At 45.9% G+C, this 25,322-nt stretch overlaps 4 protein-coding genes across 5 annotated transcripts; 1 reads left to right on the top strand and 3 right to left on the bottom strand.

Annotated features, from left to right (window-relative positions):
• Positions 1–7,242: 7,242 nt before the first annotated feature.
• On the top strand, positions 7,243–10,804 carry LOC125541570 (factor of DNA methylation 1-like). Its single transcript, XM_048704942.1, has 7 exons — positions 7,243–7,301; positions 7,948–8,866; positions 9,012–9,193; positions 9,298–9,387; positions 9,462–9,746; positions 9,846–10,076; positions 10,373–10,804. Exons 2-7 carry the CDS (start codon positions 7,978–7,980, stop codon positions 10,610–10,612), a joined length of 1,917 nt encoding a protein of 638 aa, XP_048560899.1. The 5' UTR covers positions 7,243–7,301; positions 7,948–7,977; the 3' UTR covers positions 10,613–10,804.
• A 1,753-nt stretch (positions 10,805–12,557) lies between these two features.
• LOC125537438 (major pollen allergen Ole e 10-like) lies at positions 12,558–14,236 on the bottom strand. Of its 2 annotated transcripts, none has more exons than XR_007295875.1 (4): positions 13,667–14,236; positions 13,206–13,541; positions 12,946–13,060; positions 12,558–12,882 (listed from the first exon to the last, which is right to left on the bottom strand). XR_007295875.1 is itself a non-coding variant. In XM_048700751.1 (4 exons), exons 1-4 carry the CDS (start codon positions 13,719–13,721, stop codon positions 12,783–12,785), a joined length of 522 nt encoding a protein of 173 aa, XP_048556708.1. In that variant the 5' UTR covers positions 13,722–14,235; the 3' UTR covers positions 12,558–12,782. The 2 variants fall into 2 exon arrangements, 1 of the variants encoding a protein (XP_048556708.1); XM_048700751.1 differs by having other exon boundaries at positions 13,030–13,060; positions 13,667–14,235.
• Positions 14,237–15,162: 926 nt separating this feature from the next.
• LOC125537437 (pentatricopeptide repeat-containing protein At4g21065) lies at positions 15,163–18,514 on the bottom strand. The gene has a single exon (XM_048700750.1). The coding sequence runs from the start codon at positions 18,440–18,442 to the stop codon at positions 16,652–16,654; it is 1,791 nt and encodes a 596-aa protein (XP_048556707.1). The 5' UTR covers positions 18,443–18,514; the 3' UTR covers positions 15,163–16,651.
• A 1,928-nt stretch (positions 18,515–20,442) lies between these two features.
• Positions 20,443–24,996, bottom strand: LOC125537435 (CSC1-like protein ERD4). Its single transcript, XM_048700749.1, has 7 exons — positions 24,522–24,996; positions 23,563–23,720; positions 22,736–23,011; positions 21,786–22,630; positions 21,437–21,692; positions 20,850–21,231; positions 20,443–20,763 (listed from the first exon to the last, which is right to left on the bottom strand). Exons 1-6 carry the CDS (start codon positions 24,793–24,795, stop codon positions 20,851–20,853), a joined length of 2,190 nt encoding a protein of 729 aa, XP_048556706.1. The 5' UTR covers positions 24,796–24,996; the 3' UTR covers positions 20,443–20,763; position 20,850.
• Positions 24,997–25,322: the final 326 nt, after the last annotated feature.

The following is a 25,322-nucleotide window of genomic DNA, read 5'->3' as shown; positions in this document are numbered from 1 at the left end:
CAGTAACACTGTCAAAAAATTCAGTTTACTAATCTTCAGTAACACTGTCAAAAATTCAGTTTACTGAATATTCACTAACACTGTCAAAAAATCAGTTTACTGAATCTTCAGTAACACTGTCAATAATTCAGTTTACTGAATCTTCAGTAACACTATCAAAAATTCAGTTATGTAATAACACCTTCAAACAACATAACTTGGGCAGTGATAAAAATTCAATTAACTAGAGGCAGTCATACAAATTCAGTGCGTTACAGGATACTGGCATACAAATCAACCAAGTTCACTAAAAGAGTGCAAGCAATTAATAGCTACTATTTAAGGCAGCATTACATCAACAATGAATTACTCAAATTCATCTAAGATCTCCTTCACCCTCCTTATCTTGCTCTTGGTCTCCTCCTTGTGCCTGAACAAATCACCAATCATGTACTCTAGTTTCTTCTTCTCCTTCTTCAGCTCATCCCTCTGGGACAGCACTTTGTCCATCTCTTCCTTCATCTTCTCCATCTGTTGCTTCATCTCATCCCTCTCTTTCTCTGCCTTAGCCCTCACAACCTGATGAATGTTAGTGCTAGATTTAGCAGACAGCTTCCTCTTCTCAAGCTCTTGCTTTAGGTCAGAAACAACAAGTCTTGCATTGCCCAACTCAGTAATTGCCTGCTCCTTGTCAGCCACCATCTTAGCAAAATCCAGTTTAAAAAACCTCAGTTCTTTTTCCATCTTTTCTTTCTCTCTCACAACCCTAAGATTTTCTTCAGCAAGATGTAAATTCTCACTGATCCTTAGCTTGTTCTCATCATCATACATGCCCCAAACCCTAGCTAAACTCATCTTCAGAGTGGCAGGCCATTCAAGGTCAATCCACTCCACAAACTTGCATTTTGGTATTTCCTACAAAATAAGAAAGAACACAACTTTACATACATGAAGAAGTTTGGGTTCAGTTAAATTCACCAACAATATGCTCTTAAGTTCAGTTAAGTTCAATTAAGTTCAGTTAGTTCATTTAAATTCAGTTAACTACACAAATAAGATGTTGTTAACTGAAAAATTCAGTTAAGTTCAGTTCAGTAAAGTCAGTAAAGTCAGTTAAGTCAGTTAACTCGGTAAAGTTCATTTATGTTGAGTTAAGGTCAGTTAAGTTAGTTCACTTAAATTCAGCTAAGTACACAAACAAGATGCTGTTAACTGTAAACAATTCAATTAAATTAACAAACAACATGTTGTTCCAAGTTTGATTGAACTGTAGATCTACTAACCTTTTGTGCACAAGCTAGATACCTCCTTCCACTATCAACTGATTCAAAGGAAACAAGCTTCTCACAAACACACTGGTGTTCACATCTAGCTAGAAGATCTGGAGCAAGTCCTGTCCACTCAGAGCAAAAAATGGTGGCAGGAGCAGGAGCCTACAACACAATATTTTCAGAAAAATCCCCCCTTCTTGCCCAAACCCTAACTGGCAGAGTCATAGTAGATCTACTCACCTCACTTGTGACAGAGTAGCCGTCGGACGACGAGCTGGAACCTTCACTCCAAGAAACCATGGCGGAGAGCTGGAGGCTGCGGCGAGCTGGAGGCGGCGGCGAGCTGGCGGCTGCGACGAGCTGGAGCAGGGAAGGAAGCGAGGGAGCAAAGAAGTGAGCGGAGGGTGAGCTGCCGACAAAGTAGAATATTCCAACGAATATACCAACACAGGTCTCACATTTGTGATGAAGTGTGGGTTGATAAGCAAATAAGGCAGGGGGCTATGTGCAAAATGTGACGCGCTGACCAACCAGGCCACTTGGCATCCACTTGTCGAGCTGTGAGTGGTTTTGGACTGAATTTGCACCTCCAATGCAAGTTCAGGGATGAAATAATCTACTTTTGCAAGTACAAGGACTAAACCATCACCTGACATGCAAGTATAAGGACCTGGGTGCTATTACCTCTAAATGGAAGGTAACCGGTTATTATTCTATTTGCTCACGTGAGAGGGAGGGTCATTTGGGCACATGGACGCATCACTTCTGTCAGTAAAGCTAGCTCTGGTTGCCGGGATACAAGCGTGGGCGAGCATCTACGGGGGGACAGTGTGCGTAAATACCGCGAGGGATCTGATGAATATAGAAAACGGACGGCGCTGAACCGTTCGGCATTTTCGCTGCACCTTCTTCTATTGCACACGTAGAGTATTGATTTATTTTTTCCGGTTGTAGAATATTGAATTTTAAACTGGTGTTTTGTTGTGCTTCGTACGCGGTGCAAGTAGATGATGGCTGGTCATTTTTCTAAAAAAAGGCGCATTGCATCCTGAAAAGAACATTGTTAGGAGTGTTTTTTGAGCGGTCTCCTTTTTCTGTGTGTACGTAGTTTTTGCCTTGTACTCCCCCCGTCTCAAAATTCTTGTATTAAATTCATCTAGATACGAATGTATATAATATTAAAAGGTGACTTGATACATCCATATTTAGATAAATCTAAAACAAGAATTTTGGAACGAAGGAAATAGTATAAATGTGCTTGCCAAAGTTATTTTTTTCTTTAAAATAATGTGCTTACCAAAGTTGGCTCCCTCTTAAACAGATTAGCAAGTGGACGAGGATCCATAAGCTTTTTGTTCTTGCCCTCCAATAAATACACAATTATACCAAGCAAACGAGCAAACAAACTAAATAATACATAAGGGCAAACGAAAAGACGAATGGAAGAAGGGCGAAGAAAAAGGCAATTTTTTAAAAAAAAATCGTTTTAGAAGTGAGGGAGAGGAAAACGAGAGGCGAATGACGAATAATGTAATGCAAGAGATGAGAGTTTATGATGGGTACTTGGTATGTCTTGGCTTGGCATAGATCTCCTCGGTAACAGCGCCAAAAATTCTTCCTGGTACCTCTTGAGCTTGCGTTGGTTTTTCCCTTGAAGAGGAAAGGGTGATGCAGCAAAGTAGAGTAAGTATTTCCCTCAGTTTTGAGAACCAAGGTATCAATCCAGTAGGAGACAACACACAAGTCACCGAATACCTGCACAAACAAACACCAACTTGCACCCAACGCGATAAAGGGGTTGTCAATCCCTTCACGGTTATTTGCAAAGTGAGACCTGATAGAGATGAATAAATGGTAAAGTAATGTTTTTGGTATTTTTGTTTATGGAACGGAAAGTAAAAGATTGCAAAGAAAGTAAAAGGAAACTAAAATTGTAGATCGAAAACTTGTATGATGGAAAGTAGACCCGGGGCCATAGGTTCAACTAGAGGCTTCTCTCAAGATAGAAAATATTACTGCGGGTAAACAAATTACTGCCGAGCAAGATTATGGAAGTGACAGAAGGTTCATCGTAAAGGGTTACGTCGATGCAAATTTTGACACTGATCCAGATGACTCTAAATCTCAATCTGGATACATATTGAAAGTGGGAGCAATTAGCTAGAGTAGCTCTGTGCAGAGCATTGTTGACATAGAAATTTGCAAAATACTTATGGATCTGAATGTGGCAGACCCGTTGACTAAACTTCTCTCACAAGCAAAACATGATCACACCTTAGTACTCTTTGGGTATTAATCACATAGCGATGTGAACTAGTAAACCCTTTGGGTGTTGGTCACATGTCGATGTGAACTATGGGTGTTAATCACATGGTGATGTGAACTATTGGTATTAAATTACATGGCGATGTGAACTAGATTATTGACTCTAGTGCAAGTGGGAGACTGAAGGAAATATGCCCTAGAGGCAATAATAAAGTTATTATATATTTCCTTATATCATGATAAACGTTTATTATTCATGCTAGAATTGTATTAACCGGAAACATAATACATGTGTGAATACATAGACAAACAGAGTGTCACTAGTATGCCTCTACTTGAGATGGTTATGTTTCCTAACCATTGACATGAGTTGTCATTTGATTAACGGGATCACATCATTAGGAGAATGATGTGATTGACTTGACCCATTCCGTTAGCATAGCACTTGATCGTTTAGTTTGTTGCTATTGTTTTCTTCATGACTTATACATGTTCCTATGACTATGAGATTATGCAACTCCCGTTTACCAGAGGAACACGTTATGTGCTACCAAACGTCACAACGTAACTGGGTGATTATAAAGGTACTCTACAGGTGTCTCCGAAGGTACTTGTTGGGTTGGCGTATTTCGAGATTAGGATTTGTCACTCCGATTGTCGGAGAGGTATCTCTGGGCCCTCTCGGTAATGCACATCACATAAGCCTTGCAAGCATTGCAACTAATGAGTTAGTTGCGAGATGATGTATTACGAAACGAGTAAAGAGACTTGCCGGTAACGAGATTGAACTAGGTATTGAGATACCGACGATCGAATCTCGGGCAAGTAACATGCCGATGACAAAGGGAACAACGTATGTTGTTATGCGGTCTGACCGATAAAGATCTTCGTAGAATATGTGGGAGCCAATATGAGCATCCAGGTTCCGCTATTGGTTATTGACCGGAGACGTGTCTCGGTCATGTCTACATTGTTCTCGAACCCGTAGGGTCCGCACGCTTAAGGTTTCGATGACAGTTATATTATGAGTTTATGAGTTTTGATGTATCGAAGGAGTTCGGAGTCCCGGATGAGATCGGGGACATGACGAGGAGTCTCGAAATGGTCGAGACGTAAAGATCGATATATTGGACGACTATATTCGGACATCGGAAAGGTTCCGAGTGGTTCGGGTATTTTTCGGAGTACCGGAGAGTTACGGGAATTCGCCGGGGAGTATATAGGCCTTATTGGGCTTTAGGGAAAAGAGAGAGGAGAGGTTGGGCGCCCCCCAAGGCCTAGTCCGAATTGGACTAAGGGGAGGGGCTGCGCCCCCTCCTTCCTTCTCTTCTCCCTTCCCTTGCCTTGACTCCTACTCCTACTACTTGGAAGGGGGGGAATCCTACTCCCGGTGGGAGTAGGACTCCTCCAGGGCGCGCCATAGGGGCCGACCCTCTTCCTCCTCCTCCACTCCTTTATATACGTGGCCAAGGGGCACCCCATAGACACACAAGTTGATCTTCGTGATCGTTCTCTTAGCCGTGTGCGGTGCCCCCCTCCACCATAATCCTCGATAATATTGTAGCGGTGCTTAGGCGAAGCCCTGCGACGGTAGAACATCAAGATCGTCACCACGCCGTCGTGCTGACGGAACTCTTCCCCGACACTTTGCTGGATTGGAGTCCGGGGATCGTCGTCGAGCTGAACGTGTGCTAGAACTCGGAGGTGTCGTAGTTTCGGTGCTTGATTGGTCGGGCCGTGAAGACGTACGACTACATCAACCGCGTTGTGCTAACGCTTCCGCTTCCGGTCTACGAGGGTACGTAGACAACACTCTCCTCTCTTGTTGCTATGCATCACCATGATCTTGCGTGTGCGTAGGAAAATTTTGAAATTACTACGTTCCCCAACACAGCCCACCCGAACGCCGCCTGGTACACTGCCAGGGTAGCCTCCTCCGACGTCTGCTGGGGGGCGGCATTGCGGCAAGCCGCGCGCGCTCCTCCTCCTCCTCGAGCCGGAGCGTCTCCGCGCCGCGTTGGAGCATGGCGTCGTAACGCATCTGCTCCTCGCCATTGGCCTGCTCCTGGCGGAGCCAGTGCTCCTTCCATCGCTCGAGGTGGGCCGCCTCCTCCTCCGGCGTCGCGGCGAAGTGGACGGGAGGTGCGCTCACCCACTCGCGGTACTGACCCGTCCACGAGTAGGCCTCCTCTGGCCAAGTGGGTGGAGGCGGGGAGCGCTTACGCGTCGGCTCCGGCTCCGGCTTAGGCTGGACGGGCGGCGACGGTGGCGGTGGCGGCACGAAGAGCGGGGTGTGGACAGAGTCCCCCGCTACCGACAGGGCAAGGTCTTGCTCCAGCCCATCCCAGTGCGCGCCCTCCTCGAGGCGGCTAGCCTCCAGCGCGTGCTGCAGGGCCTCCTCGAGGGCGGCTTGGTACTCCACCTCCGCCTCCATGTACTCCGGCTCTACCTGCGGGGGCGGCAGTGGGAACGGTGGCGGGACGGCGTCGACAGCCGAGCACCGTTGCTCCTCGTGTTCGAGGGCGAACCACGCCTCCCAGTTGGGGGAGTCGGCGGCGTACTCTGGCAGCCGACGCTGCTCCGGCGTGAGCTGCGCGCGGCGCCTGCGCACCTCGTCGTCGTGCGCCCGTTAGGTAGGAGGAACCGCCGGCACCGGGATCCGCTGCGGATCCAGATGCCAACGGTGCGGCAGCGTGACATCGGGGTACGGCAATGGCTGCATGTACTCCCAATGCCACCGCGCTTGGTGCACCGGGATGTGCAGGCGCCGGTGACCAGGGCGGAAACGCGTCGCCGCCGGAGGAGGAGGAGGGGGAAGGGGAGTACGGGAGGACGAGGCGCCGGGGGTGCCCTTGCCCTTGCCATTGTTGCTGCCGAAGAGGCCATGGCTAGGGTTTGCAGTCGCCGGCGAGGAAGCAAAGGGAATGATGGGGGAGGGGCAGATATGGACGGGAGAAGTGAATGAGGCCGCCCCCGCCGCACGCGTGGTTAAAAAAGGACACTTCCACTAGCTGGCGCGTGGGCCCGCTGTCGGTGGTCGTCATAAATAAGACGACCGGTGGCGGTTGGATGGCCGCCAGGTGGGGACGCGGCGGACGGCGAGGAGACGCGCGGTGCGTCCGCTTCGTGTCCGCGTGGACGCATTCCAGATGCAATTTTGGACCGGAAATGCGTCGGCGCGGATGCCAAGCGGACATGATTTAAGTTTGGGTCGGCGCGTTGGGCCGTCATTTTTGTCCGCGCCGATCCAAACGGACGCGGATGGACGAAATGAATCGCTCCATTAAAGTTGCTCTTAATCGCATAAATAAAGATGGGCACATTTTTGCCTCACATGGCCAGAGTTGTGAATGACGGGTAGGGATGGTACCTGCATGGGATGGCTGCCGATGGACGTCGGGATCAATTCAATGGAAATTGAATCGGCTGCTGCTTGACGGCGGCGGCGCACGACGCACTCGACTGGCAGGGGGAGGGGGGTTCTTGTAAAATTAATTTGCTGGCTTCAGTTGGGGGCGTGCGTGTAGGTGTAAAATTACTACAAAATCTGTTAACACACACGATTTTGATCGTGGGGCTGAGAGCAAAGGGACACACGGATACAACATGCCGGACGGGAAGGGGTTAAGTAAGATGTATGTTAGGTGAAACCCCCATTCTTAAACCCCCGGTCCCCGTGCTGTTCCTCTTCTCAGCCCTTCTTCTCTGATTCCCCACCCCCCCCAAATCCCTCGCATTCTCGTGCCGACGGCGCCGGCGCACAAGACTTCCTTCATTCCTTTGTTGGTAAGGAACCCTAGCGTGATCGTTTTTCGGGGGGATTTTCGCGGTTCCTTGCCTATTTCTTAGGTGCGAGTTAATCCATCCACCATTCTTTGATTATTTTCCACGGACAAGAGGAATCCAGTTACTACTGATCAGTGTTAATTTTGCCCTTGGGGTTTTTCCGTTCTTTGCTGTGGCAGCGTCGCAGCGATCAACCCAACTCCAAATCATTCTCCCCTCCATCATTGATTTAGTTGCCGATCCCTTTGCAGTAATCACTTCTTTTTCCCCAAACAATATCTGGGATTCGTCCAGCTAAATCTCCGTACGCACGTTGAGTACAACACTGGGTGTAAATAAAATCATTCTGGATGGCAGAGGAAATCCACACATCTGCATCGACCCGATCCTTTTATTACTATTAGTCATTCCATGGATAGGCTTTTGGTCGGTTTTTATCTGAATATTTTAGAAATTGGTCGCGTTTCTCATTTCCTAACTAGTATACCAACTTAAAGTGTGTATAAATGAAATGTTGGCTATTTAATCATTTCCGAGGACTAGCACGGCTTTCCATTCACTTTAATTTGACATGCCTCTTTACCATATGAATCACTTCAAATCAGTTGATAGCACTGACTGAACGCTTTTTTGGGCTCATCCTCAGGGCATTTTATCTCTCAACATCCAAATCCCGATGGAGCATACCTCTGAAGAAGAATCTGAGATTAGTGATTCGGAGATCGATGAGTACAAGGACAAGATCTACGCGCAACTGCGGCTGCGGTCCCAAAAATTGAAAGTGCAGTATGGTGAGAAGATCTTCCGGTGCCCGTTCTGCCTAGGGAAAAGGAAGCAAGATTACAACGTCAAGGATCTTCTGCAGCATGCCTCAGGAATAGGGGCTGCTCAGAAACGCAAGCCCAGGGTGAGGGCAGCACACCTAGCACTTGCAGAGTATGTGAAGAATGATTTGGGCAGCTCCTTGGAACCATCATTGCAGCTTGCCATCGTTGAGTATAAGCCTCCTAAGATTGAACAAGAGAAGTTCGTATGGCCGTGGATGGGCATTCTGGTTAATCTACCAGCTGATTTGATGGATACAAATTTTGTCAGGGAGAGTGAGCATATGTTAAAATCACAGTTATCACGGTTCAGACCATGCGAAGTCACTATTCTTTTGGATTCCAAGGGCCAGACTGATCACTCCATCATCAAGTTTGCTGAAGACTGGACTGGGTTCAAGGATGCATTAGCTTTTGAAAACCATTTCATAGTGGAGCAGTACAGTAAGACTGATTGGAACAGAAGAAACTGTAAAATGGACGATCTTTATGGATGGCTTGCAAGATCTGATGATTATAACTCTCATGGGACAATAGGAGAGCATTTGAGGAAAATTGGAGTTCTAAAAAGTGTTGGTGATCGGGAACATGAGAGAACTGAGCGTATTGCTCATTTTACTCGCCAAATAGAAGAGAAGAATAAGCATTTACAAGAACTGGAGCTGAAGCACAATCAAACTGCAATGAAACTTGAAAGCATGATGAAAGACAAGGATCGAATGGTTGAGGAACATAATGAAAGTATGGACATATTTCGATACTGTGTGTTTTTGCTGCATTTTGTGTACTATTGATCTTACTTGTTTTCTTCTATACTGCTGGCAGCAGTAATATCATCTTGTGTTCACTGAACTTACTGAGTTTTTTTTTCCTATTCGATAACCAGAGATAAGAAAGATGCAGGAAGACGCTCGTTGGAATTCTAGTAAAATAGTTGAAGATAATCAAAGACTGCAACAGGAACTGAAGACCAGGAGAGAACAAGCCATCCGGAGACATAAGCAACTTGAAGAGTTGGCTAGGAAAAGTAATATTGACAGAGCAAAAGTCGAAGCAGAGAAAGAAAAGGTTTTTTTTTCATGTTTCCTCCAATGCTATTTTATCTTCTATTCCTTCTGTTATATCTTAATGAACTGAATTTGAATTTACGTATGCTGTTCAAACTCTTACAGAATGCAAACGAGAATGTTCTTCTTGACTTAGCAACCCTAAAGCATAAGAAGGCGCGTGAAGAGCTCAGGCAGCTTCTCAAGAAACACGAGGTATTGCTTTCAAGCATAGTTTGTATGTTGAGTATCTAGCGAAAATGCATTTGTTTCACTTCCTGAAATTGCAGCAAGAGAAAGAAGATGCTTTCAGGAGGCAATACAAACTGGAAGAGGACTTAACTTCTAAGCAGAATCTTGAGATGGAATTAGCACAGTTGAGAGGGAAGTTAGAGGTAATGAAGCACATGGGAGCTGAGGCAGATACAACATCAAAGGAATTTGATAAGGTGTCTGAAGAGCTGAAAGAGAAAGATGAACAGCTTGAAGCCATGGAATCTGCAAACCAGGCCCTTATTATTGTGGAACGAAGGACCAATGATGAACTTGAACAAGCCAAGAAAGAACTTATACAGGTATGTATAATCTCTATTGCATTCTTAATTTTCTATTGATTGTGATACCTTATATATCGCTTCGTCCTTCGCGCGGGTAACAAATTACTCGCTGTGTAGGGCCTACAACAGATACAAGTAACTCGATCCACTATTGGTGTCAAGAGAATGGGTGTGCTTGATGAAAAAGCTTTTGTTGCTGCATGCAAAAAGAAAGAGGGAAATGGTGTTTCGAAAAAAAATGCAAAGTATGATGTAGAGGCAACACTTGTGTTATCAAAATGGGAAGATGAGATCAAGCAACCAGATTGGCATCCTTTCAAAGTTATTGATGTTGATGGACAGACAAAGGTAAGCCTTTTTATTTTGCTTATATTATACTGCTCCTTTTCGGAGAACAACATATACTGGTTGAGAGGGCGTCCTGGTCCATGTTTCTGTAGTTCTATGCATGTTTGTTTGTGTATTAATATTTTTGATTTGATTTGACGGGCAACGGTCAGATTGTCAAAAAAGAAAGGAAAAAACTTAAGTATTTGAATTTCAACTGGATATATTGCTATCCTGATTTGAGTCCTTGTTCCAGTAATGAAAACACTGTTATGACTTTGCAGCCTGTGATTCTGATTGACGTTTGAATGGTGCAGGAAATAGTCCGGGAAGACGATGAGAAGCTGCAAGCCCTGAAAGAAGAGCTGGGGCAGGAGGCCCACGATGTTGTGGTCAAGGCCCTTCTTGAGATGAACGAATACAACCCCAGCGGCAGGTACCCTGTCCCCGTGCTGTGGAACTTCAAGGAGAACCGGAGAGCGCCGCTTGACGAGGCAGTAGCGTACATTCTCAAGCAGTGGAAGGCGAGCAAGAACAAGAGAACCTACTTCTCCTGAGTGAGATTGACGTCTCCTAGTCCTAGTTGTAGTTTCTGGCCTGTGGCGCTGTAAAATCGTACCGTGGTAACAGGACTTGATGCTTAGTAAATTCTGAAAGGAATAAACACAATTGCGACGAGGGTTTTAGAAAACCAATGGATTTTTTAGAGATACTAAGCTCCCACGAAATGAGACCTCTTGGTGCTTTTTTGTTGTTGCGTTTATGGCCTCATATGTCAAAGAGTGGACAGGTCGTTGGCTGCAATGGAGCCTATTCGCATCGGAACCCAGCGCTCATAGCGTGATCCATAGATTACCTCTTCGCAGGTGTGGGCAAATCTGTAGCGTCTAACTTTTTTCTACCGGTTTTAGGAAGTTTGTAGAACGTTCTGTGGACCGGGTTTCCCCCTGTGTTTCAATTTGCTGATTTTACGAGGGTTTTTTTAGTGTTTCTTCTATTTCTTTAATAATTTTTGAACTTGTGAACACTTTCCTAAAATACGATAATATTGTTAAAATTTGTGTGCATTTTTTTTAACTTGGGGAACTACTTTTCAAATCCTAAACTTTTTAATTGGTGATTTTTTATTCATGAGTAATTTTTTAATTTGGTACATTTTTGGAGATTTGGGAAATATTTTGGGATTTGTGAACATTTGACAAAATCATGAACATTTTTTAAAGTTTCTAACATTTTGTGTATTCATGAACATTTTTCAATTTCGCAAACTTTCTAATTCGGAAACTCTTTTGAAACATTTTATATATTCTCTCTACATTTTTTTTCTTTAGCTTTCCTTCCTATCTGTTTTTTCGTTGCTTCTTTGGATGGCCAAAGGCCCAACTAGGCCGACTAGCTAGCCAACCAAAGCGAGTATCATGGGCGTGTGTGTTTCGTAGTCCTTCGACGCGTTGTCCGCTGAATACGACCTCCTACTCTTGTGAGTTATTTCTTCGTTGGGGATGGGGGCGAGCTGGTTTTCTGCTTCGTGCGTTTGAGAAGGGGCGACGACAACCTGCTGGTTCTGCGTCAAGCAGTCGGGTCACCGCTTTCTCCGTCTTCCTCGTCAGGCTCCTCGAGCTGTGGGTTCGCGGTGGAAGACCGACGTCATCCTAGCATTGGAGGAGAGCCAGATACAAAATGATCGAGCGCCAGAGATCCAAGCCAACGTGAGTACCTGTCTGACGATCGTTGTAGCTATGCCTTGTAGCGGTATATGTAACCTCAAGGTTGTGAGCTAACAAGGTTGAGAGATTGGATATACGTCAAGGTTGTGAACCAACTAGGTTGAGAGATTGGAGTTCTTTTGGGGATGAAAATCAGCGCAGAAAGAGTGATTCTAAGAGGCAAATGTATGAGTGAATTGGATTGTGTGGGAGCGTGCATGCACATTGGATCATGCTCTACACGTGCCAGCAAAGTAGGGAAGTTACAGGAAAGGAGGCCATTTCGGTGTATATGGTGCCAGCAAAGTAGGGAAGCTACAGGAAAGGAGGCCATTTCGGTGTATATGGTTTGATGATCAGTTGGGATTATGTAGGATGGAAAACGGCAATACGCCCGAACACTAAGGGCTTGTTCGGTTGACAGGGAAAATGGAGGGGTTTGGCAGGGATTGCACCCTCTACAAGTCAAAACCTCCTCCAATCCACCCCACAATGAGTAGGTGTAACCGAACAAAGTCTAAAACAACTAGCTATGAAAACACCGAACCAAACACCATAAACTGAATACATAGAAATACCGGTCAGCTCAGTTTGGTTTGATTCATCGGTTTTCTATGTAAAAATGCTCAACTCTATCTCATGACTAAGAAACAGCAAAGCGAGCATCACCTTGTAGTAAGCATCTAACTTATCTAATACTCCCTCAGCGTTTACATCACTACTTTATAATGATCTAAACACTCTTATATTTCTTTACGGAGGAAGTATTTCTGTAAATCTGAGATGGAACGCTGAGGAGAAAAGGTGGCAGTGGCCAGTGGGCACTTCCTATATTCAGTTTGCATTCAATAACCTTTTAATAAAATATAGATATATACTCCGAAGGCATGTCCTTGTAAAATTACAGAAAAAGTTCCTTGCATAAGTGCAAAAAAGGAGAAACCACCATAGCATTGTTGATTTTGCATTACATACTTTGGTAGCACCACAGTAAGCCATCCCAGCCACCGACACACGGCGCTCAGTGCACAGCTTTGAAAACTCTGAGCTGGAGCATGGTCAGAAACGCAGCACAGATCATCCTCATGCTCCTCAACACGAGCGCTGAAGCAGCAGAAGTCCTGCACCAGCCCAGCAGAAGCACTTAATATTACTACTAGAACGATAATTGAACAGTAAATTACGTGTGAAAGTGTTTCTTGTGAAATTCATGTGTTCCAAACTGGAGTGCCTTTGGTATACTAGTAGTACGTGTGAAGTAGACTCACTCAGATGCCAGGAACTTGCATGGCCCGAAACCTATCAGGAAGACAGACGGCAAACATGTCACACCACTGAACAATTCATCATTAAAATAAAATATGTAGCTCAGCCACTGACTGATCAAGAGCAAGTACTCTACATCCGCTGACGGATGGAATGGAAAAGAAAAGGAGAAATTTACTTGGGTCCCTCTTGGTGATGGTTCCAGCGCCGCCGAAGTTGCAGGCGATGTCGGAATTGCCGTTCTGCTGGTAGAAGATGTTGAAGGCGTAGGAGGCGTGCAACAGGAGCGTGTTGGGCTGGTAGCAATGCCCGCCCGGCTGCAGCGGCGAGCAGTCGGCTGCGCCCTGGCCGCACGCCCAGTCCAGCGCGTTCTGGAGGTCCTCCTGGGGGACTCCCGGCCGCGCGACGCACCAGGTGACACCGTCGATGAAGCTCGTGTTTCCCTCCGGAGGAGACAGGGTAGGGATCGGGGTGGTCGACTCCGCCTTCTCCTGCAGCGCGCCTGCCGCGCACACTGATCACACACATGCATGATTCAGATGACACAACAGCGTTCAAATGACAGGGTAGAGCAAGTGACATAAGAAGGCACAGGCAAAGGAAACAAGAGACATGTATATATGTGGTGTAAGAACTCACCAATGAAGCACGCAAGGATCAAAATAACGTTCATGATCAGCTCCTTTCTCTTCATGTGTGAAACAAAACTAACTCAAAAGACACCCCTCCCTCTCTCTCTCTCTCTCTCTCTCTCTCTCTCTCTCTCTCTCTCTCTCTCTCTCTCTCTCTCTCTGACCCGTCTCTTTCCCCTATGTGAGTCTTAGGGAATATAATGGGAGTCCGAGCGAAGAGCGCCTGTATCAACAGGAAAGAAGCTACTGTCCATGCAAAGGGCACTGGATTTCAGTTCACTACTCCAGTCACTAAGCAACTCATGAACCAAAAAAAGTCCCCGGGTTGCTCACCGTGCATGGTGCGTACTTATGGCCATGGCAGAGAGGCTTGTCTGTGTTGTGTAAACCAATGCAGATCAGATGCCTTTATGAATATAAAACAACACTGAGGATATCGAATGACTTGAAGGCCAGGCAAACCATAGATTCTGCTGCCATGCCATGGAGGTATGCATGCATGGCCATGATTTCTAAAGGGACAAAAGGAAACCAGGCAATAGATTCCAAAAGATCTCTCAAGGGGCCAAGTGCATGGTGTGTTACCTTTATTTTATCTTTTTGCTGTTTCATGGTAGAATGTGTCGGAGCTTCACGAGCAAAAGCTTTTCTTGTGGATTAAGGGAAGAACCTCCATTCACTTTACAAAGCTAGACTCAAGCCTAATGAATATGAGGTTTGGTGAACCAGATTGCCTTGACTGACCTACACCACCTGCCAAGTGCCAATGGAACAAATGACATGCTGAAGCATATATATGACAAGTAACAAGGCTTGAAAAAACAAGCAAGCTGCAGTGAAAAAACAACCAGGCATACTAAATAGAAATGGAGCAGCTAGGAGTGAAAAAAAACCCTGAGAGAAGGCTCCTCAGCTCGGTCGCCGAATGGGCCGATCTTTGATTCCCTTCTAGTGAGTAGCTGGCAAGAACTCAATTTGGCTCGGCCACCGCCACATCGGGGAAACTTGATAAGCTTAACACGAAACCACTGGCACAAAAGTGGTGCCAGAAACTTCTTTGAGAAAGGAAACCATACTAGCAGAAATCATCAGTGGTGATCCCAATGAGTTGAGACATATGGAACAAAGCAACACCAACTAACAAGGTTAAAGAGGACATATAACTATAATATTAGGCTAACCTACCTTTGATGTTTGTCATGAAGAAAGTTGTATCTTTAGACAATATATATGGTCCTGCATTGATTTACTGAAAAACCTGATCATGTCCTGCAGACCTACTTTTCATATGCAAATCTACAGCGAATACTTGTCACACAAGGGAAGCCTGCAAGTAACTACAACTGTGTTTGTTGGAATTTCGATTTCGGAGCAGAATCTGGCTAACAGTCATATCTCAGTTTTGTCCCCACTGAAATGGTTAATTTTGGTACATGTGATAATTAAAAGTACTCAAATGTGTTCAAAAAGGTATGTAACTCGCACATCCTCAGAAAGAATGGATTAATGGGAGAGGTGCCATTCAGGCATCTTATACACATACCAATATACTAGTTACAGAACCACCCGCAAAACATGTCTCATGTCATTGTCTATTAAAAAAAGGGCTCATGTCATTGTACTTTTCTTGTTTGTATATTTTTCTTCTAGATAGAATACACAGTTACAATGCCGCAGAAAACTTTTACCTTCTATTTATCCACCCTACTTTCATATGCTCCAGATCGTTAAAATGCACGCAGTGTGAAGATCATGTATTTGCCCTGGAGGGGCAGTCCTCTGAGCCCACCAGTCCAACAAGATGCCATCCTGCTATGGAATCCACTCCTGGCATTGTCATGACTAAAAACTTCCGACCACACTTCCCTGGACTCAGACGCACCCGATCAGAAGGTGAGGCAAAGTCCCCTGATCTTCATCGCAAAGTGGGCATCGGACTGGGTGGTCGAGGCTTCTCCATTGCAAACGGTCCGCAGTCCAGCAGCAATCCCATGCTGCTAGCCACGCGAAGAATCGACACTCAGCAGGCGCTCATGACTTCCAGATCATGCTTGAAGTTGGCCTCCACCCTAGTGGGGAAAAGGCTGTGTAAACTGTCTTTCCCGAATACACTTTGTCTAGGGTCCACATCCACCAGAACTCATCCTCAACATGAGGCATCAGATTTGTATGGGCGACCAAATCCCATAGATTGAGGAACCCTGCAAACTGTATCATCCCTAGCTTTATCATGCCAATCATCTACTGTGAATCTTTGATTACAAGAAACAGAACATTCATTCAAGACAACCTTACTGTCTGAGAAAAAACAGAAAATCTTAATGATATGTCACAGTAATATCCCATGGAGCATACCAAACAGTAGGATACTGGTAGATTCTTTGACAATGCAGACTATTTTAGAGGTGCAAATTCTAAAATACAGGTGCGGCATTAGAATTGAAGTATATACTAGCAGTATCAGCTCCAAACCTGCTTTCTGCTGTATCTCTGGTACCTCCACATTTTGTAAGTTCTACTAGATATGAATAATAGATGAGGTTACCGCCACACTTCCATTCAGAAATTGGATACTGTGGCTGAATCAACACATGTTTCGACATCTGAACTTCTACAGAAGTTGTACAACCAGGACTCGGAAACGTTCATCATAATATTTCCAACACTAGAATGGTGCTGGCAGTATCCAGCTTCAACCTTGCTTTCTGATGTGCCATGTCCTGAAGCTTATTTTTTCCACTACACATTTAGTGAGTTAGACCAAGACTGAGATTGCAGCGATCTGCAACAGATGAGGTCGCCCCAATGCTTTCACTGCAGTAGTCCTGTGCAACAGAAACCAGATGCTGTGGTTGAGTCAAAACATGCGGTGTCGACAAATGAAGTTCTATAGAACTGTTCGGCAACCAAAGGTCACCACCATTCCCCTGATTATAGGGCATGGAACCTCATAAACCATGCATTCATCACTGTCAGTCCGTACATGAATCAACTACCAATAATCTTTACATGAACATTCTCCACCTTTGAAATGGTGGAACCTACTGCGATCCCTAACAATGATTTCACGGTCATATACCTTAGATATTAACTTAATTACCAAATGGCAGTCTCCACACACCCTCAAGTTCTTCACTATCCTGATAGGAGTACCAGGAAGACACTTCAGCAAGGCAAAGGCAATGGCCAGCCTCTCGCTATGGTAGTTTAAAGCAGCCTCTTTCTCTTCCTCCTCTATATCTGCCAATACATTGCTTGTGCGGGGGACGTAACCTTGGCGCCTCAATCTCTCGGCTATCTCGGCAAGCATTAGGTATATCTGATCACTCTCAGGATGTGATCTGTCGCCCATAACAAACTCATACACGGAGTTGCGGATCTCCACAAGGCTATGCCCTGGGTTTTTCCTCACTCCATGCGTGACCATTGTCTTCCTAAGGACATGGACATCTGCCCACCTCCCAACAGCAGCATACAGATTTGAGAGGAGGACATAGTCGCCGCTGTGCCCAGGGTCAAGCTCAACCAGCCGTGACCAAGCAGCCTCCCCAAGTTCCAGCTTCTTGTGCATAGCACAAGCACCTAGCAATGTCCGCCACACAACAGCGTTGGGCTCCAGTGGCATCGTGCTGATATAATCGTGCGCTTCCTCAACTCTTCCAGCTCTCCCCAGCAGATCCACCATACATCCAAGATGTTCAATCTTTGGTGCTATGCCGTACTTGTCCTTCATCTCATTGAAATATCGAAACCCATCGTCAACCAACCCGCAGTGGCTACAAGCATACAGCACTCCTACCATAGTGATATCAGTAGGGATAAGCTTCTCCCTCTCCATCAGACCGAACAGCTCAAGCGCATCCTTCCCAAACCCATTCCCTGCCAAACCCACGATCAGTGACGTCCATGAGACCACGGTCCTTCCCACCCCCATCTCCTCAAACACCTTCCTTGCATCCTCAACTCCGCCGCACTTGGCATACAGATCAATCAGCGCATTACCAACATGTCTGTTCCCTACTAACCCAACCTTGGACGCAAACACATGCACCCTCCTCCCGAGAGCGAGCGCCCCGATCTCTGCGCACGCATTTAAAACACTCACAATGGTGAATCCATCCGGCATGAGGTCCACCTCGAACGTCTCCCAGAAGATTGTCAGTACCTCGTTGGGCCTGCCATTGGCCGCGAACCCGTTCATCACGGAGTTCCAGGAGACGAGGTTCCGCTCCAGCACCGGAATTTCGTCGAACACCCTGTGGGCGCTCTCAAAGAGGCCGCACGCACCATAGTGGTGGACAAGCGAGTTCTTGACGAAGACGAGCGCCACCAGGCCGTTCTTGGCGGCCTCGGCGTGGAGGCTCTCGCCTTCGCGAAGGGCGAGGAGGCGTGTGCAGGCCTGGAGGAGCGGCGGGTAGGTGTGCGTGTCGGGCGGCGCGAGGCGGCGGCGGTGGAGCGCGAGCGCGAGGCGTGGGCGCGCCGAGGACGCGGCGATGCGGAGGACGGTGTTGAGGGAGAAAGGGTCCGGGTCGGGGAGGAGGCGGGAGAGGACGGCGACGGCGTAGAGGAGCGGGGGAGCGCCGGCGCGGAGGGAAGCTAGGTGGAAGAGGAGGTGCTTGGCGAGGAGAGGGTGGGAGAGGGTCACGCCAGTCGCACGGAGCGCGCGCGCGTGGATCTGCTTGGCCGCAGCGACGGAGGGAGACGGCAGGTGGAGGCGGAGGAGCGCGACGCAGTGGCGCAGCACCGGGTGTGTGGAAGGTTGTCTCGCGCATGGCAATTGCATGCCCGAGTCGCGGTTGGCCTGTCGCTGGTTCGGTTCGTCTTGGGTTTTTGGAGCGAAGGAGGGCAGCGGGAGGCGCCGTCCCTTTTATTTTTGAGTGGACGCGGGGCGTCGGTTTGGATGCCACGCCGTGCATTTTAGCATATGCGTGTCACGGCATGGCAAAATCACCCAATATCCTACACGCTACTATAATATTTTCTTTTTTCTCAGGGAATTGTTGCATTTATATTCAAGAGTTCACGGTCCCCTTAGCATAATCTCGAGTTAACAAACTCAGGAGAAATGTAGAAACCAAGTTTTACGTAGCTTATTCGCCGACCATCGCACTCAGGCCACCTTGCAATCCCGAAAGGATCTTAGCAAGTCCTTGATCTCCGCCGCTAGTTGCCCACGAGTTGAAAGATCTCTATGTTCATCGATCAGTTTCCTGATTGCCAATTGAGAATAGGTCTCTAGCAGCACCTTCTGAACGTTCAGTTCTCGCGCGAAGATTAATGGCGCGACGGCAAGTTAGCAATTCAACCAATTCCAGATCATTTGCAACCGGAAAAAATGGCAAGCCCCTTCTATAAGGCCTCATTTGGTTGTCCGGTATCCCGGGGAGATCCCCGTCTGAACCCCGGGCTCGGAGCCCATGGGGCAAATCAGCCCGTGGAAAAGCTAGCTCATTGTTTGATCGCTCATAGCTCGGGTACTTTCTGGCCCGATCCCTATCGTTTCCCTAGGAGAGCAATCCATGCCTCGTGAGGTCGGAGGGAAAATCCACGCATCCGCTTCTCTCACGCGATCGACGTCCACTTAGCGACCTGGAACGTTGCGTCCTCGTCCCCGAACGACCAAATGATATAGAAGAGATTAGGGAAATCTCACTACGGGGGAAGGGGATCTCATATGTCATGAAAATTTCCCCGGCTGGGGTTTGCTGCCCCGGTTTTGATTCGGCTGCTACCAAATTAGCCCTAAAGGTGCCATGATGGTCCCAAAAACTACACCTCCCCCTCCTGACCCTTGGTTCTTTGCTAGCGCTCTATCAGTGTGTGCTTTCATCGGTCCTTCATCTGGTTTGCATCACACCTCAACCTGTTGCACCGCTGGATGGACCGATTCTTCCTTGATTGATTTTCACTCCTCCACAAGGCATAACACCTTGTTCCTGATAATTGCCGGGTCGTCAACACTTTGGGAATCCTTTGCATTATTCTGCAACAACCATAGCTGGTACAACTCTCGTATCATCGTTTCCTTTTCATCACTACCCGACCCTTCCCAGCCAATCAAGCATCCATGATCGCATGTAGAAGATGCTGATCTCGAGCGGAAGGTGTCCAGCCCTAACTAAAGAAATCAACACCTGAGAGTAGGAATAAAAAAAAGATGTCATTTGATTCACATTATAGTTTTTTTTCCGTTGGGTTCATGTTTATTTTTCTTTGAAATATGAAAAATAGGAACCAATCCTATGTATGAATTCCTGTGAAATTCCTTCAAACCAAAAAACCAAAGGGATAGCACCTTCCGCCAGGCGAAGGTTGGCGGCGGATGCTCTAAAGGAAAAATTACTATAATAATCCTATCCTATAAAATTCCTGTAAAGTTCCTCCAAACCAAGGAGGCCTGAATGGTTCGATTGTGCAACTCCGTTCCTACCGCCAAGCCGTTCCACAGGATTCTTCAGGTGTGAATTTTGACTTTATTTGAACTAGTTGCCTTCAGCGACATCCTCAAGTCTACTGAATTTTGCCGTTCTTCGTGCAATTCCAAGCTCTGAAATCCTCTCCTCCCACAACAATCTGCTTTTATATCACATGCATCACTTTCAGAGAAACACTAAGCTCCAGCTTCAAACTATCTCAAAAAACTTGCTACGACATTTTCAACAAAAAAGAATTTGTCCTCAAAATGTCACAATAAAGACCGTGTCAACAACATGATTTTGACATAGGCAGTACTAATTTGATCCAAATTACTCCGTCAATTCCTAACTAAAGAACAAGGCAATATGCAAGAGTACGACTCCCACTTTTGTGGTATGATTTCAGCAACAAATTAATAGCACCACCAGGGCAAGCAGTCTGACTTCGAAGATAAGTTGCACACAGCAGACAGTCTACACACATACATATCAATATAACAACCAAGACAAACATAAATGCCCAATAATATGAATATCCACAACAACTACCTAAAAATAGAAGAAGAAAGTTTCATCGGACAAGACTGTGTATGTACATGGCATATGACATCAGCTTCCTATCTCAATAAACAGCTGTTTCACAGATGGTTCAACGTTGAAGGTTGTGCGTGGGAATTCATTCCATATCCTGCAGAAATTCAATGGCGATGCTCAGATCATATGTCTGTATATTTCAAAATGGTTTTCTGTATTTTGATTGACGCAACTTCTTACATTAAAAGGATGGTGCTCTCGAGGTAGTGCGCGATTGAGCATCTTCGAATACGTCCACATCTTCGAGCTTTTCAGGCTTCAGGCAAAGAGGGATGTATGCACTGTAGATGGCACCCATGTTCGGTGTCTCTTTGAGCTCCTGGCTTGCCACCTCAAGAGGGGTTTTGGCAAATGCAGGATAGAAGCGTGTGTGGCAAGTGTAGGCGAAGATTAAACTTATTGGGATGAGCGGGGAAAGGATAGCCGAATAGAAGAAAAGTTTCAGTATGATGACACCAATCATGGTGGCCTGGTAAATCATTAGAGCCGCAATGACCCTCGTGTGGATGTGCGGCCACATTCGCCCATTGCTCTCGTAACTAGGAACATAGACTCTCAAAACCTGCATTTAGAGATAAAAGTAAAATGTACTATAAGTCCTTTTTGCCAAATTCTCAGACATCCGTACTATAAGTCCTTTTTGCCAAATTCTCAGACATCCGTATTCTTCAAATATATAGTTAATGGATTAGTATCACTTCCAGAAGCCATCTCTAGATTAGTCTCACTATGCTGAACTTACATTGAAGTAAGCAACATCTGCTTACCTGGTTTTTTGCTATAAGCCATCCAAGAGCAAAGTAAGCAACACCGAATGGAATAATCAAAGGTGCAATGACGGAGTAGCACAGCACAATTGTAACAATCAGCATGTCACTTGGAACCCTGGTGTTATACCCCAAGTCCCCTGGACTCCACGCTGCTCGCAATTCATCCTCAGTCTTGCATAGGTACTTCTTTTTCAAGTGGAAAATGATGAGAGGGACCAAGCGAGAGAGCTCAAGCCCATAACCAACAAAGAATCTGTAAAAACAGCAATCAAACAGTTATATTCGATACTTGTAGTGAAATTCAGGCATATCTAGATTTGAATGAATGAGACACGAAAAGCATTACTTCAGTGCAACGAATGAGAGGAAGAAAGTTGCACTTCCAGGAAGGCTGTTGCCTAGCATCACAATAATCCCAGGAGGGTTATCAACGATGGTTTTCAAGGCACTGAACAATGAGGAGCTAATTGTAAAGCCAAGGAAGACATTGAAGATAATGAAGTAGAAATATTTTCCTGACGCTGCCCTGACTACATGGCTCTGTGAAGGGATCCCTTCTGACTTTGAGAGAAACATAAGGAGAGCAGGCAGCAAAGCTAGAAAAACAATAAGCGCGAGCTGCGGCAGGTAAGCCTGTAAGACAGTCTTAATTACTTGTTGGTCCACCACCACCTTCAGAAAGGGCAGCTTCTCCCTCAGTTTTTCCAGCGTCGTGACAGCAGAGACAGCAGTAATAGGAATAGTATAGAAAAAGACTGTGAGAAAGACAATGAAATAAACCAGAGTCTGTCTGGTGTGCCTCTCATATATTTTCTTCGGAAGGTTGGACCATATCATATCACGTGGTTCAGGAGCTTCTGTGACTGTCCATTTATCAAACAGCTGAGCATGAAGAGTCTGAGATGCAGAGGCTGCAGCAGCTCTGCTGTTGAAGAAGACAATGGCAGCACGTTGCTGTTTATCATGAAGAGTGCTCTTCTGTTCAGCCTCCAGTTTGGGCAGTAATTCCTTGATCTCCCCATTACAATACTCAATTGTGTCAACTTTTTTACCAATAAGACCAAGCAATCCAGTCCTGTGAGTAGGCTTGGTGCCCTCAGGTTTGTTTCCTTTTTTTGACTCTGCATAGACAGCTTCAGCGTGAGCAATTTTGTGTTTGTGACCTTCAATCTCTTGGAAAATTTTATCAGCCTGCAGGGAGCAATCAAATCAGATACAAGGGAAGTACGATAAGTATCGCAAATAAGATAAAGAAAGGGCAGCAATTGCCCCACAAGAACCTCAGAGCTGCACTACCTCCTTATTGTCTGTCACAACCATTGCTTTGTAGAATGTGTCAGGATGAAGTACTCGGAAATATGAGTCCACCGAGTCCTTTATAGTTTGATCAGGAGGCGGTATAGGAACATCTCTCACCAACACGGCAAACTCCTCTGGTTTAACATCTGATGTTGATCTTGCAGCTGCTCTCAGATTCGAAACATGTTTGTAGGATTTCCATAGTACGAGATAGGTGACAAAGGAGACCCAGTAGACTGATAATATGAATGCCCACAGCCTCATACTTTTTTTCTGGAGAAAATGTTAAGTCACCGCTTAGTATGGTTGTGAGTGTGACCATAATATTATGAATGCAGTCTGGCAATCATGTTTATAGGAAGCTATACTTTTTTATATACAAGAAAAACAACAGTTGTGATAGTTTGAAACGTAACCATTTCAGTCAACCTTCACATTCTTTTGAACTACTAGACTTTAAGAATCCAATTGCGAGAAATGGTACAAGTGATTACATGAATAATCAAATCTGGATGCACTGTAAATTCAAGGAATACTGGTCGGAAAGCAGAATTTCATTTCAATCCAAACTACGGAATGATGGACCTAACGGCTAATAGAACAGCAAGGAGCAAGGCACTGCCTATTCAAGAAGCAAATTATATACTTGGAATGTATAAAATACACATTTTTGAAAACCGAGCATCCATTTGGTGAGATTAAATGGGCCAGATCAAGTGAGAACATGCTTTGGAATGTCTAATTGTGTAGAAATAGAACAACCTAGATTAGTTTATGGCAACAAAAACAGACCGAAAAGGTAACTGCAATAAAATTTTGCTTACTTGAACATTGCCCAATGCTAATCTTTCAATAATCGTGAAGTTCTGCGCCTCTTTGCCATTTTTGAAGCCAGCAGAATTCTCCAGGGCATGATCAGTTGCAGCAAGCGGTAACAGAAGTGGAAGCAACACAATTCCAGAGACCACAAGGATTGCCAACACTGGAACACAAGAGAGCAATAAACAAACTGGAAATTGACAACGACTCTATGATGTACCCACACCTATAATTGACCTCTGCTAAAAAAACTATAATTGACCCAGAACGCATTTACCCTTTGCATCACCCATTTTGGACTGCAGATTAAACCGTTTTAACTTGCTAAACTTCATAATTCCAACAATCCTACAGGTATCGTAGTTTTGTTTGGGCCTGGCCTTAAAAGTACAGGATGATCTTTTTCTGGATTATGCATAAGCATGCGTATCATACATTCATAGGGTACAAGAGGTGGTCTTAATTGGAAAAAAAAAGCATGGCTGTAGCTTGTTCAAAATCTTTTCTCGGCTTTATAAGAGCATTATTTTAATTTATGACAGGTGTGAAAATCTGATGTGTAAAGCCGTATTCTAGCAGTTCTGGCAGTTCATGTAAGCGTCTATCCCATTGTGTTGGTATAAAGAAGACAGACAATCAAACACGAAACTGCGTTTCCACAACACGGCACCACATTTTTAGAAACAGATATCCGTTCAGAATATAATACGGCTTTACATGAGCAGATTTCAAAACATGTTACTCCTACAAAACAGCACGGCGTTATTTTATCGTGCGAATCATTGTTGAAACGAGAGTAATATACCACAGAAACGCACAGATAAGCAGTACGCAGAGCAACCTGGGAACCAAACAGCCGAGCCAAGGCAACTTAACCAACCAAATCATGGGTAAACAAATGAACTCAATCCCTGTAAAAAAAACCACACAAATGAACTGAAGAGCGCGGTTTGCTTGGGCGTACCGGATGAGAGGAAGACGAGGTAGACGGCGGCGTCGACTCCGCCGGCGGCAACGACGTCGGCCTCGGACGCCGTGAACGCTTGGCGGATCCAGCCGACGGGGCTGCGCGTGCCCCGTCCGCGCCCCTCCCACGGGTCGAGCCCCCGCAACAGCACGCTCGGGTAGTACACCGGCGCGTTCCCCGGGCGGCGCGAGAGCCACGTGAAGACCAGGACCAGCACGACGAAGATGACGAAGGACGTCAGAAGCGACGTCACGAACGACGAGATGTCCATCTCGCCCGCCGCCGCCGCTCCGCTCCTCCTCCGGGGGGATTATGAGGGAGGGGTTTAGTAGTGGAGGGAGTGATTAGCGGAGGGCATTAGGGTGGTAAATGGGTGGGAAGGGGAAAGCATTGGATGCTTTGCTGTGCTGGGGAATGGCTGGCGTGGTGGGGAGTTTATGAGTTGTGGAGGTTGCCGAGCCAAGGAAAGGGGCAGGGAAGGGAGAAGAAGAGGAAGGGGATGGGACCAGGGAGATCAGCAAAATGTCTGAAATGCCCCTTGCCTCTTCTGCCTTTTGCTTTTCAATGATTCGTATCCCTTCCCCTTTCGACTCCCCCTTCCATGGATTCACCTCCGTGACCTCTTGTGTAACGAGATAATATGGCAAACTCCGGCGCCGATCAACAAAGTAGAAACGGTATCTTGGTCATCTAACTTAGGAGGTAGCTTATTTTATTTTGCATGGCTGCATTCCTTAGTAAGAGTAAGAGCATCTACAGCATGATGCCCCTTTAAACTACCGCGGACGCACCCGGCGT

Source organism: Triticum urartu, chromosome 2 (genome assembly GCF_003073215.2).
Source record: "Triticum urartu cultivar G1812 chromosome 2, Tu2.1, whole genome shotgun sequence".
Classification (NCBI taxonomy): domain Eukaryota; kingdom Viridiplantae; phylum Streptophyta; class Magnoliopsida; order Poales; family Poaceae; genus Triticum; species Triticum urartu.
This window is presented reverse-complemented; position numbering and strand designations above follow the sequence as displayed.